Source organism: Melanerpes formicivorus, unplaced genomic scaffold, assembly GCF_026170545.1.
Source record: "Melanerpes formicivorus ecotype bairdi unplaced genomic scaffold, bMelFor1.0.p_v2 SCAF_6, whole genome shotgun sequence".
Taxonomy (NCBI): domain Eukaryota; kingdom Metazoa; phylum Chordata; class Aves; order Piciformes; family Picidae; genus Melanerpes; species Melanerpes formicivorus.
In genome coordinates, this window is record NW_027142358.1 from 31193742 (window position 1) to 31207033 (window position 13292).

Genomic DNA, 13292 nt, shown 5'->3' on the forward strand with positions numbered 1-13292 from the left:
ACAAGGAGCTGCAGCATGGGGGGAAGGGATGGGAGAGCAACGTCGTCATTCCCTAGGGCATGAAGAAAGCCAGCTAGAAGCTTGGTGCTGGGGCATCATCCCCATGCCCAGCCAGCCCTTGGGGTGCACATTCCCAGCTAACAGGACTTCCCTGGCTGTGGCAGCGTTGAAGGGGACAGTGGTGTCACACAGCAGCAGGTGGCAGCATTGGCCACTCGGCTCTTACTGTTACCAGGGATGATTCAGGGCTCCTACCAAGCAGTGACACAGGTCAGATGTTTCCAGGGAGCTGAGACCCCATCAGCTTGCCCCAGTCAACCCCAACCAGCTTTTATTTCAGTAGAGACCCCAAACCCAGCACTCCTTCAGAAGGCTTGATGGGACATTGAGATTTAGATCCCACCAATAATCCCCCAAAACTATCTTTCCACCAGGTGACAACTGGGCTGAGTTTGGTTAAAAGACACAAGTCCAAGTCAGGAGGCACAGCACTGCTGCTTGCCCCTTTGGCTTGGGAGACGTTGCCAACAATGGCATGGGCAAGGTGGGGAGCAGCAGGGCCAGCAGCGCCCTGCAGAGCCCTGTCCCTCCACATTCACTCTGCATGCAGAGCACTTGTCCCCAGGCATTCACTCTGCATGCAGAGCCCTGTCCCTGACAACTCACACTGCGTGCAGAGCCCTTGTCCCTGTGCATGCGGAGCCTCATGCCTCCACACTCACTCTGCAACCAGAGCCCTGTCCCTCCGCACTCACTCTGCATGCACAGCCCCTGTCCCCAGGCACTCACTCTGCATGCACAGCCCTGTCCCCACACACTCACTCTGCCCGCAGAGCCCCTGTCCCTGTCCATGCGGAGCCCTATGCCTCCACACTCACTCTGCAACCAGAGCCCTGTCCCTCCGCACTCACTCTGCATGCACAGCCCTTGTCCCTGTGCATGCAGAGCCCTATGCCTCCACTCACTCTGCAACCTTTGCACTCACTCTGCATGCACAGCCCTGTGCCTCAGCACTCACTCTGCATGCACAGCCCTGTGCCTCCGCACTCACTCTGAAACCAGAGCCCTGTCCCTGACGACTCACACTGCGTGCAGAGCCCTTGTCCCTGTGCATGCGGAGCCCTATGCCTCCACACTCACTCTGCAACCAGAGCCCTGTCCCTCTGCACTCACTCTGCATGCACAGCCCTTGTCCCTGTGCATGCGGAGCCCTATGCCTCCACACTCACTCTGCAACCAGAGCGCTGTCCCTCCGCACTCACTCTGCATGCACAGCCCTGTCCTCACGCACTCGCTCTGCCCGCAGAGCCCCTGTCCCTGTCCATGCGGAGCCCTATGCCTCCACACTCACTCTGCAACCAGAGCCCTGCCCCTCCGCACTCACTCTGCATGCACAGCCCTGTCTCTGAACATGCAGAGCCCTATACCTCCACTCACTCTGCAACCTTTGCACTCACTCTGCATGAACAGCCCTGCGCCTCAGCACTCACTCTGCATGCACAGCCCTGTGCCTCCGCACTCACTCTGAAACCAGAGCCCTGTCCCTGACAACTTACACTGCGTGCAGAGCCCTTGTCCCTGTGCATGCGGAGCCCTATGCCTCCACACTCACTCTGCAACCAGAGCCCTGTCCCTCCGCACTCACTCTGCATGCAGAGCCCCTGTCCCTCCGCACTCACTCTGCATGCACAGCCCTGTCCCCACACACTCACTCTGCCCGCAGAGCCCCTGTCCCTGTCCATGCGGAGCCCTATGCCTCCACACTCACTCTGCAACCAGAGCCCTGTCCCTCCGCACTCACTCTGCATGCACAGCCCTGTCCTCACGCACTCGCTCTGCCCGCAGAGCCCCTGTCCCTGTCCATGCGGAGCCCTATGCCTCCACACTCACTCTGCAACCAGAGCCCTGTCCCTCTGCACTTACTCTGCATGCACAGCCCTTGTCCCTGTGCATGCAGAGCCCTATGCCTCCACTCACTCTGCAACCTTTGCACTCACTCTGCATGCACAGCCCTGTGCCTCAGCACTCACTCTGCATGCACAGCCCTGTGCCTCCGCACTCACTCTGCATGCACAGCCCTGTGCCTGACGACTCACACTGCGTGCAGAGCCCTTGTCCCTGTGCATGCGGAGCCCTATGCCTCCACACTCACTCTGCAACCAGAGCCCTGTCCCTCTGCACTCACTCTGCATGCACAGCCCTTGTCCCTGTGCATGCGGAGCCCTATGCCTCCACACTCACTCTGCAACCAGAGCGCTGTCCCTCCGCACTCACTCTGCATGCACAGCCCTGTCCTCACGCACTTGCTCTGCCCGCAGAGCCCCTGTCCCTGTCCATGCGGAGCCCTATGCCTCCACACTCACTCTGCAACCAGAGCCCTGCCCCTCCGTACTCACTCTGCATGCACAGCCCTGTCCCCACGCACTCACTGCCCGCAGAGCCCCTGTCCCTGTCCATGCGGAGCCCTATGCCTCCACACTCACTCTGCAACCAGAGCCCTGCCCCTCCGCACTCACTCTGCATGCACAGCCCTGTCTCTGAACATGCAGAGCCCTATGCCTCCACTCACTCTGCAACCTTTGCACTCACTCTGCATGAACAGCCCTGTGCCTCAGCACTCACTCTGCATGCACAGCCCTGTGCCTCCGCACTCACTCTGAAACCAGAGCCCTGTCCCTGACAACTCACACTGCGTGCAGAGCCCTTGTCCCTGTGCATGCGGCGCCCTATGCCTCCACACTCACTCTGCAACCAGAGTCCTGTCCCTTTGCACTCACTCTCTATGCACAGCCCTTGTCCCTGCGCATGTGGAGCCCTATGCCTCCACACTCACTCTGCAACCAGAGCCCTGTCCCTCCGCACTCACTCTGTATGCACAGCCCTATGCCTCAGCACTCACTCTGCATGCACAGCCCTGTCTCTGAACATGCAGAGCCCCTGTCCCCACGCACTCACTCTGCATGCACAGCCCTTGTCCCTGTGCATGCGGAGCCCTGTCCCTCCACACTCACTCTGCGTGCACAGCCCCTGTCCCCAGGCACTCACTCTGCATGCAGAGCCCTTGTCCCTGTGCATGCGGAGCCCTGTCCCTCCACACTCACTCTGCGTGCACAGCCCCTGTCCCCAGGCACTCACTCTGCATGCACAGCCCTTGTCCCTGTGCATGCGGAGCCCTGTCCCTCCACACTCACTCTGCGTGCACAGCCCCTGTCCCCACGCACTCACTCTGCATGCACAGCCCTTGTCCCTGTGCATGCGGAGCCCTGTCCCTCCACACTCACTCTGCGTGCACAGCCCCTGTCCCCAGGCACTCACTCTGCATGCACAGCCCTTGTCCCTGTGCATGCGGAGCCCTGTCCCTCCACACTCACTCTGCGTGCACAGCCCCTGTCCCCAGGCACTCACTCTGCATGCACAGCCCTTGTCCCTGTGCATGCGGAGCCCTGTCCCTCCACACTCACTCTGCGTGCACAGCCCCTGTCCCCACGCACTCACTCTGCATGCACAGCCCTTGTCCCTGTGCATGCGGAGCCCTGTCCCTCCGCACTCACTCTGCGTGCACAGCCCCTGTCCCCAGGCACTCACTCTGCATGCACAGCCCTTGTCCCTGTGCATGCGGAGCCCTGTCCCTCCACACTCACTCTGCGTGCACAGCCCCTGTCCCCACGCACTCACTCTGCATGCACAGCCCTTGTCCCTGTGCATGCGGAGCCCTGTCCCTCCGCACTCACTCTGCGTGCACAGCCCCTGTCCCCAGGCACTCACTCTGCATGCAGAGCCCTGTGCCCACGCACTCACTCTGCATGCAGAGCCCTGTCCCCATGCACTCACTCTGCATGCAGAGCCCCTGTCCCTGTCCATGCAGAGCCCTATGCCTCCACTCGCTCTGCATGCAGAGCCCTGTCCCTCCACACTCACTCTGCATGCACAGCCCTGTCCCTGAGCATACAGAGCCCCTGTGTTGAGTGCAATCACTTTGCATGCAGAGCCCTGTTCCTGAGCATACAGAGCCCCTGTCCCTCCACACTCACTCTGCCCGCAGAGCCCCTGTCCCTTTGCACTCACTCTGCATGCAGAGCCCTGTCCCTCAGCACTCACTCTGCATGCAGAGCCCTGTCCCTGAGCATACAGAGCCCCTGTCCCTCCACACTCACTCTGCAAGCAGAGCCCTGTCCCTCCGCACTCACTCTGCATGCAGAGCCCCTGTGCTGAGCACTCACTCTGCAAGCAGAGCCCTGTCCCTCAGCACTCACTCTGCAAGCAGAGCCCCTGTCCCTCAGCACTCACTCTGCATGCAGAGCCCTGTCCCTGAGCATACAGAGCCCCTGTCCCTCCACACTCACTCTGCAAGCAGAGCCCTGTCCCTCCGCACTCACTCTGCATGCAGAGCCCCTGTGCTGAGCACTCACTCTGCAAGCAGAGCCCTGTCCCTCAGCACTCACTCTGCAAGCAGAGCCCTGTCCCTCAGCACTCACTCTGCAAGCAGAGCCCCTGTCCCTCAGCACTCACTCTGCATGCAGAGGCCGTCGGTGCAGTTCTTGGAGTTGAGCAGGAGGCCGCTGCAGTCCTTGCCGCCGTTGCGGGGGGCAGGGGCAGAGCACTCCCGGCTCCTCCAGTGTGTGCACTCCGTGCTGCAGGCTGACCACTTGCTCCACTCCGTCCAGGCACCGTCCACTGCAGCCCAAGAAGAACAGACAACATCAGAACAATGCTGGGGCCATCCCCTTGGGGCTCGCTCCTCAAAGCTCCTCTCCATGCTTCCAGGAGACCTTTGGGTAGCGCTGTCCCAGCCACTCTGCAGATATCTCTACAGCGTGGCCAGCAGGTTGAGAGAGGTGTTTCTGCCCCTCTGCTCTGCTGAGACCTCATCTGGAGTACTGTGTCCATCTTTGGGGCCCCCAGCACAAGACAGACATGGACTTGCTGGAGCAGGGCCAGAAAGATGATCCTAGAGGGCTGCAGCACCTCTCCCATGAAGACAGGCTGGGAGAGCTGGGGCTGTTCAGCTTGGGAATCTCCAGAGGACACCTTAGAACTACGTTTCAGTATCAGAAAGGGACCTACAGGAAGGCTGGGGAGGCACTCTTTAGAAGGGCTTGCAGTGATAGGATGAGGGGCAGTGGTTTGAAACTGGAGCAGAGGAGATGCTGCAGTTTGGCCACAACAGCCCCATGCAGTGCTACAGGCTGGGGTCAGAGTGGCTGGAGAGCTGCCAAACAGAAAAGGACCTAGGGGCGCTGATGACAGATGGCTGAACATGAGCCAGTAGTGTGCCCAGGGGCCAAAAGGCCAATGGCATCCTGGCCTGCATCAGAAATAGCGTGGCCAGCAGGAGCAGGGAAGTCATCCTGCCTCTGGACTCAGCACTGCTTAGGCCACATCTTGAGTCCTGTGTCCAGTTCTGGGTTCCTCAGTTTAGGAAGGACATTGAGACTCTTGAAGGTGTCCAGAGAAGGGCAAGAAAGCTGGGGAGGGGTCTGGAGCACATCCCTGTGAGGAGAGGCTGAGGGAGCTGGGGTTGCTTAGCCTGGAGAAGAGGAGGTTCAGGGGAGACCTTCTTGCTCTCTACAACTCCCTGAAGGGAGGTTGTAGCTGGGTGGGGGTTGGTCTCTTCTCCCAGATTAAGCAGCACCAGGACAAGAGGACACAGTCTCAAGCTGTGCCAGGGGAAGTTTAGGCTGGAGGTGAGGAGAAAGTTCTTCCCAGAGAGAGTTGTTAGCCATTGGGATGTGCTACCCAGGGAGGTAGTGAAGTCACCATCCCTGGAGGTGTTGAAGATTGGACGTGGCACTTGGTGCCGTGGTTTAGTAGTCAGGAGCTGTTGGGTGACAGGTTGGACTCGATGATCTTTGAGGTCTCTTCCAACCCCAGCTCCCTCACCCGATCAGTTCTCCAGCCCCTTCCCCAGCTTCGTTGCCCCTCTCTGGCCACGCTCTCCAGCAGGGGCCAGGTTTCTGCCCCGGCCTTACCCGGGCAGAGGGTGGTGCAGGGGATTTTCTGGAAGGGCTGCCCGTCGCAGAAGGAGCCGCCGTTGAGCGGCGCAGGGTTGGTGCAGGTCCGGGTGCGCTTCTGCCAGCCCCGCCCGCAGCGGTTGTTGCACGGAGACCACTCGGACCAGGTGGACCAGCCACCGTTCACTGCAAGAGGAGATGGACAGTGTTAACAACTCAGTGGAGCCCATTGCTGCAGGCACTACAGCTAAGCCTCAGGGTTCACCAGATCCTTAATACATAGAATAAACCAGGTTGGAAGAGACCTTCAAGATCATCGCGTCCAACCCATCAACCAATCCAACCCACCTAAACAACTAACCCATGGCACCAAGCACCCCATCAAGTCTCCTTGAGGAGGCTCAGGGGAGACCTAATTGCTCTCTACAACTACCTGAAGGGAGGTTGTAGACAGGCAGAGGTTGGTCTCTTCTCCCAGGCACCCAGTACCAAAACAAGAGGACAGTCTCAAGCTGTGCCAGGGGAGGTTTAGGCTGGATGGAGTTATTGGCCATTGGAATGCGCTGCCCAGGGAGGTGGTGGAATCACCATCACTGGAGGTGTTTAGGAGGAGACTGGATGAGGCACTTGGTGCCATGGTTTAGTTGATTAGATGGTCCTGGGTGATAGGTTGGACTCCATGATCTCTGAGGTCTCTGCCAACCTGGTTAATTCTGTTCTATCCTATTCTATTCCTATACTATTCCCACCCTATCCCTATCCTATCCTACCCTATCCTATTCCTATCCTATCTTTTCCTAGCACTCCCAGGATGTGCCTCTCTCTCCCCTTGGCTCGGGGGTGCAGCCAGCAGCCAGGGTGCCCTCCCCAGGGGCAAGGGCCCGTACCATAGACGATGACAGCCGCCGTGGTGCTGCGGCGCTTGGCCACGATGTTCTTGGCCATGCAGGTGTAGTTGGCAGTGTCCAGGAGGCGAGCCTGCTTGATAATGAGGTTGTGATCGATGGTGATCAGGAAGTTGGTGTCCTGGGTGGGATCGATGACGTCCTCATTCCTCAGCCACTCCACCTGGCAGAGCAAAGGAAGGGATTGGGTAAGGATGGGGATGAAGCTGAACCACAACCGAACGCTCGGCCAGGAAAAAGCTTGCCACAGCTTTCAGTGGCAATGCCTGTCCCAACTGCGCCCCCACCAGGAGGGTCTCCACAGGCCCCAAAGCTGAGCTAGGACTCCCCAGTCCAAGAGGGACAGGGAGAGAGTCCAACAGAGGGCTACAAGGATGATGAAGGGTCTGGAGCACTGCTCTGTGAGGAGAGGCTGAGAGCCTTGGGGCTGTTCAGTCTGGAGAGAGGACTGAGAGGGGATTTAATTACTAATTAAAAGTGTCTGAGGGCTGGGGGTCAAGAGGGAGGGGACAGGCTCTGCTCACCTGCACCCCATGATAGGACAAGCAGCAGTGGATAGAAACTACAGCACAGGAGGTTCCAGGAGGAACTTCTGCACTGTGAGGGTGACAGAGCTCTGGAGCAGGCTGCCCAGAGAGGTTGTGGAGTCTCCTTCTCTGCAGGCTTTCAAGACCCATCTGGATGCATTCCTGTGTGACCTGCACTAGACTCTATGGTCCTGCTCTGGCAGGGGGTTGGACTCTATGATCTCTGGAGGTCCCTTCCAAGCCCTCACATCCTGTGATCCTGTGACTCAACTGCTTCTCTAGGCTGCTTGGGAAGGGTTTGAGTCAATATCATCACTGATCATGAGTGCAGGCATGAGCAAGGAGAAACATCAGTTTAGAGGGGCTGAAGTCACTACCCCTCAGACCAGCCTAGCACCTGCCCCAAAGCCCTCCCCATCCCCATCACCAAGACCACTGATGTCCTCAGCACCACAACCACTGACTGCCCAACACTGCCTCTGACTCTATTTCTTTCTTCTCAAAATCTGGGCCTAACCAGGCCTGCCCAGGGTACATCACTGCTGTTTTGGCCAAGGATGGGACATCATGGTCACCAGCAGCACACAGCTCCTGGGGGCTCACAGAGCTGTGGACAGGGAAAGCATCACTACTGTGCCAGAAACCTATCTGCATCGACTTGCCCAGCCCTTGGATCTCACTTCTGACTGCTCCCCTAGCGTGTCTCCTTGTTAGATCTTTCCCCTGATGGGTTAAAGGCAGACCAGAAAGCAGGGGCAGGGGTGGCTCGAGCAGGTGCTGAGGCTGCACCTGTGGTTAGATGTGAGAACAGCAAATCCACTGCCCCACAGAAACACTTCTGCTGAGTAATGAAAGGTGACCGTCTCAGCATGAGGCCATCCATCTGCAAGGACGTGCCCCATCTCTCCCCAGGAGGGGTGGGGACAAGCCCCCAGGCCCTTTGAGCTGCTCACCTCAGCTTGGGGCACCCCCTCAGGTGGGCGGCACTGCAGCAGGACCTCGTGCTCCAGTGGGACCTCCTTGCCCAGCGGCTCCTGGTCAAAGTTCTTCCGTAGGTCTGGGAGGGAAAGGAAAACCCCAGGGGTTACCAAGCCTGCTGCAAAAAGAACTTTGGTGGGCAGAGAGCATCACCTTGGCCCCAGAACCCCACAAGCAGAGAAATCCCCCTGGCATAGCACAGCTAGAGCAAAACATGGGGAAGGACTTGGGGGTGCTGGTGGGGGAAAAGCTGAACAGGAGCTGGCACTGTGTGCTCCCCAGCCCAGAGCCAGCTGTGTCCTGGGCTGATCCCCAGCAGTGTGGGCAGCACGGGGAGGGAGGGGATTTTGCCCCTCTGCTCTGCTGAGCCCCCACCTGCAGTGCTGGGGCCAGCTCTGGAGACCTCAGCATAGAACAGACATGGACCTGTTGGAGCAGGGCAGAGGAGGCCACGGCAATGCTGGAAGCCCTTTGCTGTGAGGCCAGGCTGAGACAGTTGGGGTTGTTCAGCCTGGAGAAGAAAAGGGTCCAGGGAGACCTTTTTGTGTCCTCTGAGTACTTAAAGGGGCCAATCAGCAAGCTGGGGACAGACTTTTGAGCAGGGCCTTTTGACAGACAGACTTTTGAACAGGACAAGGGGAGATGGTTTAAACTGAAAGAAGGAGATTGGGACTGGAGAGAAGGAGGAAATGTTTGACATTGAGGCTGGTGAGACCCTGGCCCAGGTTGCCCAGAGCAGTGGTAGAAGCCCCACCCCTGGCAGCAATCCAGGTCATGTTGTTTGGAGGTCTGAGCAGCCTGCTCTAGTTGCAGATGTCCCTGCTGACTGCAGTGGGGGTTGGACTTGATGACCTTTAATGTTCTTTCCAGCCCAAACCAGTCAATGATTCTGTGCCCTGGGAGGAAGGAACTGAAGCAGCATCTTTCCCAGGATGGATCTGGGGCAGCACGTGGTGCTCACAGATGACCCCTTTCCTCATCCACGTGCTTGCAAGCTTACACTCCCTCCTGTCCTTCTAGTCTTGGGGCTAAAGCTCAGCTTAACTGCTGCTTCTTCATCCCTCCTGTTTCTTTCCCTCACCCTCCTGTTTCTTTCCCCCTCTGGACTCCACACCAGGGCTATTCTTTGTTGGAGGGGTGGTGGTGCACCACGGCTCAGTGCCCACGTTGGTGCCAAAGCAAACCCCCAAATTTCAGGGCTTCAGAGGCCTGTTGCTGGGCTCTGCCCCACTTGGCTCCTGTTGAGCCACCTCTCCAGACAGGCTGGAAACCCAACCATCACACTCCAGGGCTGCCATGGGGAATGGCTGCTGCTGAAAAGCCAGGCTCGTTCAGCACTGGGCTGACCACTGCCTTAGGGAAGGAGGAGGAGCCCAGCAGATCCCCCAAGGACGTGGGGGACACAGCAGGATCCCATTCCAGAGCCTGGAAAGGAGCAAAGAACATCACTAGATGGTGCTGCAGCCCTCTGCTACGGCACGTAGCCCTCTTATGGCTGGGACTCCACTTGTGCACAGCAGCCAGCTCTTGCTCATCTGCTCACCACCCAGAAAATGCCAGACCCTTGGCTGGGGCCAAACAGGCAGCCCTGTGCCTCAGAACAGTCTCCCTTGTTGAGGCAAAGTCCTTTGGCAGCCGCCTCCACTTGGAGCCCTCCAGCAGCCAAAAGCTGTTTACAACTGGGGAAGCCGGGCAGTCCTCCTTCAACTTTGCCATCTCATTTGCTAAGAGAGCACATTCAGCTGGGTGAGAGCCTGATTAACTCGCCCTTAATGAGGCTGACACCCACAAACAGCAGCTCTGGCCCAGTGACACACGACTGCAGGGACTCCAGGGACGCGGAGTCGCTGATTCAGGCGAGGCGTGCAAGGTGCTCACCGTCGGGTTATTAACCATCATAAAGCAGCAGAAAGAGCTGAGCACGCTGCTGGCCAATGCAGCATTAACCCAGCCAGTGCCACAGCAGGTTAGGGTGGTTGGATGGAGCTCAGAGAAACCTGGTCTAGCAGAAGGAGGCCCTAGGGCCCACAGCATGGGGTTTGGAACTAGGTAATCTTTAAGGTCGCTCCCAACCCTAACAATTCTATGCACTGAGTCGGGCAGTTGGGGTCACAACAACCCCATGCAATGCTCCAGGCGTGGGGCAGAGTGGCTGGAAAGTGACCAGCAGAAAAGGACCTGAGGGTGGTGATCAGCACCCAGCTGAAGGTGAGCCAGCAGTGTGCCCAGCTGGCCATGAAGGCCAGCAGCACCTGGTCTGGATCAGCAGTAGTAGGGAAGTGATGATGCCCCTGTACTTGGCACTAGTGAGGCTGCACCACAGCAAGAAGGACAATGAAGTGCTGGAGCACCTCCAATGGGATTAGAATAGAATCATAGAATTAACCAGGTTGGACAAGACCTCAGAGATCATCAAGTCCAACCTGTCACCCAACACCATCTAACCAACTAAACCATGGCACCAAGCACCCCAGCCAGGCTCTTCCCAAACACCTCCAGGGATGGTGACTCCACCACCTCCCTGGGCAGCACATCCCAATGGGAAATCATTCTCTCTGTGAAGAATTTCTTCCTAACATCCAGCTTAAACCTCCCCTGCCGCAGCTTGAAACTGTGTCCTCTTGTTCTGGTGCTGGCTGCCTGGGAGAAGAGACCAACCCCCACCTGGCTACAACCTCCCTTCAGGGAGTTGTAGACAGCAAGAAGGTCTCCCCTGAGCCTCCTCTTCTCCAGGCTAAGCAACCCCAGCTCCCTCAGCCTCTCTTCACAGGGCTGTGCTCCAGACCCCTCCCCAGCCTTGTTGCCCTTCTCTGGACACCTTCCAGCATCTCAACATCTTTCCTAACCTGAGGGGCCCAGATCTGGACACAGGTCTCAAGGCGTGGCCTAAGCAGTGTGGTGTATAGGGGGAGAATGATTTCCCTGCTCCTGCTGGCCACACTGTTCCTGATGCAGGCCAGGATGCCCTTGGCCTTCTTGGCCCCCTGGGCACACTGCAGGCTCATGTTCAGCCTACTATCAACCAATACCCCCAGGTCCCTCTCTGCCTGGCCGCTCTCCAGCCACTCTGACCCCAGCCTGTAGCGCTGCAGCCAGCTTAGAGTGATCTTGCTTTTCCTTTTTTCCACACCCAACAGTGTAACAGTTATTGACATTTTACTACTTTCTGCTTGAAATCAGGGGAAAAAAAAACCCGCAGGATTTTAAAGGCATAGCCTAAAACTACCACAGGGGGGCGCCAGGGAGCGCTGGGTACTTACAGGCGATGCGGACGTACGCCCGGCGGCTCTTGGTGGTGCCCGCGGAGCTCCAGGCCACGCACTGGCACCAGTAGTCTTCCAAGCCAAAGAGCTCCTCCACCTGCTGCCGGGACACCTTGATCTGCACCTCCCGCACCAGCATCCCTGCAAGAGGACACAGCCACGGTGTCAGCTTGGCAGGACAAGAGGAAAAAGGGGGGGGGGGGGGGAACTGAGGCAGCCCCCCAAGAGGGCTGCTGGATGCAGGCAGCTTGAAGGGTGGAGGCGAAAGCTTGGAAGGTGTCTCTCAGGCAACCTGAGTTTGGTACCACAAGAGGCTGTTTCCTTGACAGCTGACACCACAATCATGGAATTAGAGTGAAGGATGGAAGGGACCCCGAGGAGCAGCCAGTTCCAACCCCCCTGCCATGCCCAGGGACACCTCACACTGCAGCAGGTTGCTCACAGCCACATCCAGCCTGGCTGCAAACACCTCCAGGCAGGAGGCTTCCACCACTTCCCTGGGCAACCTGTGCCAGGCTCTCACCACCCTCATGGGGAACAACTTCTTCCTAACATCCAATCTCAATCTCCCCACTTCTAGTTTTGCTCCATCCACCTTCCAGTCCCATCCCTCCCTGACACCCTCAGAAGTCGCTCCCCAGCTTTCTTGTAGCCTCCTTCAGACACTGGAAGGCCACAAGAAGGTCTTCTCGGAGCCTTCTCTTCTCCAGACTGAACAGCCCCAACTCTCTCAGTCTGTCTCCATAGCAGAGCAGCTCCAGCCCTCTTGCCCATCCTTGTGGCCCTTCTGTGGACACATTCCAGCACCTCCAGATCCTTCCTGTACTAAGGGCTCCAGACCTGGACACAGTGCTCCAGGTGGGGTCTCACCAGAGTGGAGCAGAGGGCCAGAATCCCCTCCCTGGCCCTGCTGCCCGCACTGCAGCATCAACAACCTCCCGGCGTGGCCATGGCAGACGGCAGGAGGGACTTGGGGCTGTGTTTTCCTGCTTCTCAGCAATCCTTGCCCTTTCATTTTTTTCCTGCAGCTTCTATTTCTGCCAAGGCCTCGAGTTCCTGGCACCGGGTGCTCCGCAGCTGTAATTCCGTTAGCTGGCCCCCGGCGCTGCGAGGAGCAAATCACCACCTCCCGGCCGCCTGCCCGGCAAGGGCTGACGAGCAGGCACCGGGGAAGCACTGTTTGTTTTGCCACTATGAAGGGAAACCACACAAAGCCAACAGAGAAGGCATCTGGGACAAGTACTTGTGGGGAAAAAACAGGGGTTTTTAGAAGGTGCTAGGATGGGGATAGCTCCAACCATGGAATGCGTCGGGTCGGAAGGGACCTTCCAAAGTCATTTGGTCCAACACCCCTGCAGTCAGCAGGGACATCTCCAACTTAGGGCCCCACCAAGCTGGCCCTTGAATGGCCATAGGGATGGGGCCACCACTGCCTCCCTGGGCAACCTCTTCCAGTATTTCACTGCCCTCATTGTGAACAGCTTCTTTCTAATGTCCAACCTAGATCTACCCTGCTCTACTTTCAAACCAGGAGGGGGTTGGTCTCTTCTACCAGCACCAGAGCAAGAGGACACAGTCTCAAGCTGTGCCAGGGGAGGTTTAGGATGGAGGTGAGGAGAAATTTCTTCCCAGAGAGAGTTGTTAGCTGTTGGAATGTGCTGCCCAAGG

The 13292-nt window shown here is 58.1% G+C and overlaps 1 protein-coding gene across 1 annotated transcript in view; it reads right to left on the minus strand.

The window, feature by feature from the left end:
- Nucleotides 1-13292, minus strand: part of UNC5B (unc-5 netrin receptor B) — a 99302-nt gene that overhangs the window by 13565 nt on the left and 72445 nt on the right. The window contains exons 3-7 of the mRNA XM_068140327.1: nucleotides 11622-11765; nucleotides 8337-8440; nucleotides 6839-7019; nucleotides 5970-6137; nucleotides 4510-4674 (exon numbers count right to left, since the gene is read on the minus strand). Coding sequence (XP_067996428.1) covers nucleotides 4510-4674; nucleotides 5970-6137; nucleotides 6839-7019; nucleotides 8337-8440; nucleotides 11622-11765 — 762 coding nt within the window. The remainder of the gene's footprint in view (nucleotides 1-4509; nucleotides 4675-5969; nucleotides 6138-6838; nucleotides 7020-8336; nucleotides 8441-11621; nucleotides 11766-13292) is intronic.